Below are 4230 nucleotides of genomic sequence, written 5' to 3' on the forward strand. Positions count from 1 at the left end.
GCTGTGGCTCAAGTGGTAGAGCGCTCGCCTTGAGCTGAAGAGCTGAGGGACAGCGCCCAGGCCCAGAGTTCAAGCCCCACGACCGACAAAAAAAGAAAGGCCCGGTTTAACACCTGATCACTTCTGTCCTGAGCTCAGCTGCTAAGAATAGCAAGCAGTGGCCCGGGGCCATCTGGATTGCCAGCACCTGCTCTTTCCCCCTTTAATCTCAGAGCCTACCTCTCATCCACCTCGCCAGCAGACTCTGGGAACACAAATGGGCCGCAAAGTAGCTATGACCCAGGCTCAGGGACCCCCACATGCACTGGCTGTAAGCCACTACCTGACCTTGAGCTTCAGGACGGAGCTTCAGGACCAAGGGCCAGTGACGCAAATGGACTATTCGGCCAGATGCACGGAAGACTAAGCACCAGCCCCACATCTGGAAGTGATCCCAGGCCCATGTATGGGAGAGTTATGGCCCGTGTCTGCCTCCAGAGACAGCTGTGGGCAGCTGGCGGGAGGCAGCCTCCACTGGGTGCCCAAGCTCTCATTTGGCCAACTTGAGCTCCTGCCTGCCCTTTCTGGAGTTCTCGGGTTCCACCTCCAAGGCCTTCCATCTCCATAACCACTGAGTGATGGCCCTACCACCTGCTCTCCCTCCTGGCGGTCACAGCACCCAGCCACAGCGGGACCCATCTCTGGTATCACATGAGCCAGGGATCAGATGGCCCTGGGAACAAGCCAGGCACCTTCTGACTACCACAGCCACTTGAATAGAAATGGCAGTGATGCTGGTGGGTGCCAGTGGCTCACGCCTGTCATCCTAGCTACTCAGGAGGCTGAGATCTGAGGATTATGGTTCAAAAGCAGCCTGGGCAGAAAAGTCCATGAGACTTTTTTTTTTTTTTTTGTCCATTATGGGGCTTGAACTCTGGGCCTGGGCGCTGTCCCTCAGCTCTTCAGCTTGAGCCACAGCACCACTTCCGGCTTTCTGGTGGTTCATTGGAGATACGAGTCTCATGAATGTTCCTGCCCGGGATGGCTTTGAACAGCAATCCTCAGATCACAGCCTCTGAGTAGCTAGGATGACAGGTGTGAGCCACTGGCTTCTGTGAGACTCTTATCTCCAATGAACTACCAGAAAACTGGAAGTCGTGCTGTGCCTCAAAGTGGTAGAGCACTAACCTTGAATGAAAAAACTCAGGGACAGCACCCAGGCCCTGAGTTCAAGCTGCTGAAGGGCGGCCATATCTTACTGCAGGGAGAGAGAACTACATGAACCTGTAAAGCAGTAATTGGGGCTGGGCACAGTGGCTCATGCCTGTAATCCCAGCTACCTGGAAGGCCAAGATAGAAGATCACAGTTGGAGGCCAGCCTAGGGCTTTCTCAAAGTGAGTTAGGTGTGGTGGTCCATGCATATAATCCAGGCTGCATAAGAGGTAGGGGTAGAAGGATCAATGTCTGAAGCAAGCTTAGGTGAAAATGTAAAACCTCATCTAAAAAATAAAGTAAAAAGGACTTGAGGGCAATGCTAATGTGCCTAGCAAGCACAAGGCCCTGAGTTCAAACCTCAGTACAGATTTAAAAAAAAAAGAAGAGCCGGGCGCCGGAGGTTCATGCCTGTAAACCTAGCTACTCAGGAGGCTGAGATCTGAGGATCACGGTGCCAAGCCAGCCCAGGTAGGAAAAGTCCATGAAACTTATCTCCAATAAACCACTCAGAAAACTGGAAGTGGCTCAAGTGGTAGAGCACTAGCCTTGAGCTGAAGAGCTGAGGGACAGCATTTAGACCCAGAGTTCAAGCCCCATGACCGACAAAAAAAAATCAGCAAAAAGCCAGCCTTGAGGCATGGCTTAAGTAGTAGAGTACCAGTTAAGCAAGCAAGCTGAACAAGCATAGGGCCCTGAATTCAAACCCAGTAGTAGCAAAAACCAAACCCCAAACCAGAATCCCATTCAGACAATCACATGGAATAACAAGATGGCAGGTGCTTTTGCTTCTCTGACTTGATGATTTTGCTAAAAGTGTACTTCATTTACAAGGACTAAACTGAAAAGTATTAAGCTTGCAAGGGGAAAAAAAAAAAAGGCCCAGGGCTGGGAAGGTGGCTTAGTGGTAGAGTGCTTGCCTTGCATGCAGGAAGCCCTGGGTTCGATTCCTCAGTACCATACACGCAGAAAAAGCCAGAAGTGGCGCTGTGGCTCAAGTGGTAGAGTGTTAGCCTTGAGCAAAAGAAGCTCAGGGACAGTGTCCAGGTCCTGAGTTCAAGCCCCAGGACTAGCACGAAGGAAGGAAGGAAGAGGCCCAGTGACCCTCTTCTGTCTAGTCTCACCTGATCCAACAAAGCAAGGAAGGATTCCCCACCCAAGCATACCTGCTGGTAGTCGTGGAGGGCTCATGGTCAGGAGAGGAAAAGATGTGGTACAGGTAGTCATTCAGCAGTTTCTTGTGCGCAATGCCTGGACCGCAGGTCAGAAGGGAGAAAAAGAGCAGGGGCGGTTAGCACAATTCCTGATCCCTGCTGGCCCTAGAGATCGCCTACGGTTAGCCAGGCACAGGAGCGAGGCTGGTAGCCATGCTGGGTGCAGCATTCCACAGGGACAACGGAGTTGCTAAAAGGCCTGAGGCTCGCTTGATCGGGGTCTTGGCTGTATTGAAAGTTTTCGTCTCCTTCCCCCTATCCCAAGTGCATCCTTACCTGTAACCCTGGATTTCTCAGCATCTGAGCTCAGTCTATAGTTCTTGCTGGAGAAGGACACACCGCCCCCCTTGGATGCCATCCTTCATCAGTCATGGGCAGGGCCAGTGGTCCCGGAGGCTGAGCCCCGATGTGGTCTGTCTCCTGCAGGCCAGCCACAGACTCTTCCAGACCCGAGCCCTGCAAAGGCAGGAAGGCTTGGGAGCAGGTGAGGTCAGATTCATGCAGTCTCCCACAAACCAATCTAGGGAAGGAGAAGGCAAGGGACTTCCAGCTTCCAACACAAAGGAGGGCACTTGGGGCACACGCTCATAGTGCCACGGACCATGTCAGCCATGTCTGCTGACTCCTAACCCAAAGCCTCTGCGCTTGACAACATCAAATGGCAATGTCCAAAGTGAGGGGGTCGCTCAGTTTTGCCACACAGAATCCAGATTGTATCCAGAAGACCAAAAACAAAAAAGCACATTCCTCCAAGTCTATGGTAAGCCAAGACCAACTGGGTCAGCTACAGCCCTTACGTTGCCCAAATCTCCAGGCTGATGCTTTGGTGACCATTTGAGTCACGTGTAGCTTTTTGGTGATTAACTGGAGACAAGAGTCTGGTGGGTTTTCCTGCCCCACCGGGCGGCAGATCTCAGCCTCAAGAGTAGCTAGGATTACAAGTTGAGCCACTGGCACCCAGCACGGCTGTGACTTCTTCCCTTCACCCCAAGTTCCTGCTTTCTCTAGTCCACACTCATGTTCTGGCTTCCAATCACACACACGGGCCTGCCTTCCTCTTCCAAGAACCATGCCGCCCCTGCTCCCCCAAGAACACGCCAATGGTCTTCCTATTGCTTATCTAACCCTCACATAGCATGCTGTTGCTGCAGTTTTTCCAGAACCTGCTACTGGCTTCGTTATAGGGGGCTGTACCATTCAGTTCAGTAGCTATATGTGGTGTTAAAAAAAAAAAATCCAGGCATTGGAGGCTCACACCTGTAATCCTAGCTACTCAGGAAGCAGCTAACATCTAAGGATTAAGCCGGGGGTAGGAAAAGTCTGTGAAACTCTTATCTCTAAAGTACCACACACATGTACACACACACAAGCCAGTCATGGGGCTGTGGCTCAAATGATAAAAGCAACTAGCCTTGAGCGGAAAAAACGAAAAGAACAAGTACCTTGTCTCTAAGTTCAAGCCAGGCCTGGCCCCCCCCCAAAAAAAAAGTACTAATTAAAAACTCAAGGAGAAGGATGGGGTGGGGTGTGAGGTGTAGGATGGATGATGGTTCATTGCAAACAGGTGTTTGGAAACATAACCATGACACCGCTGCCCCAGAGCTGAGGGAAGCGGAAAAACCAAGATCTCAATTCCATGAAGCCACATTTTCCCCCAGAGTTAAAAGGAGCACGTGTGGCCGGAGGGGCCGGGCACCGCGGGCTCCCGCGCGTGGACCTCGGGCGATGCCTCTGGCCGGCTCGGGACACCACCACCCGGGCCCGGCCCGGCCTCAGCACCACGCCTGCCCGCCCGTCCTTCCGTCCATCTGTCTGCCCAGTAAG

At 52.4% G+C, this 4230-nt stretch overlaps 1 protein-coding gene across 3 annotated transcripts in view; it reads right to left on the bottom strand.

Moving 5' to 3' along the window:
- Rnf123 (ring finger protein 123) overlaps nucleotides 1-4230 on the bottom strand; it is a 28425-nt gene that overhangs the window by 23825 nt on the left and 370 nt on the right. For 2 of the 3 annotated variants that reach the window (XR_001175511.1, XM_013028145.1), the window contains exons 1-2: nucleotides 2683-3646; nucleotides 2359-2443 (exon numbers count right to left, since the gene is read on the bottom strand). Coding sequence is in view for 2 of the 3 variants with exons in the window: in XM_013028145.1 (XP_012883599.1) it covers nucleotides 2359-2443; nucleotides 2683-2764 (167 nt within the window). In the remaining variant the exon portion in view is untranslated. Of the gene's footprint in view, nucleotides 1-2358; nucleotides 2444-2682; nucleotides 3647-4230 lie in introns of those variants that run through there. The other variant, XM_013028147.1, reaches the window with a different exon arrangement.

Source organism: Dipodomys ordii, unplaced genomic scaffold (assembly GCF_000151885.1).
Source record: "Dipodomys ordii isolate 6190 unplaced genomic scaffold, Dord_2.0 Scaffold107, whole genome shotgun sequence".
NCBI lineage: Eukaryota > Metazoa > Chordata > Mammalia > Rodentia > Heteromyidae > Dipodomys > Dipodomys ordii.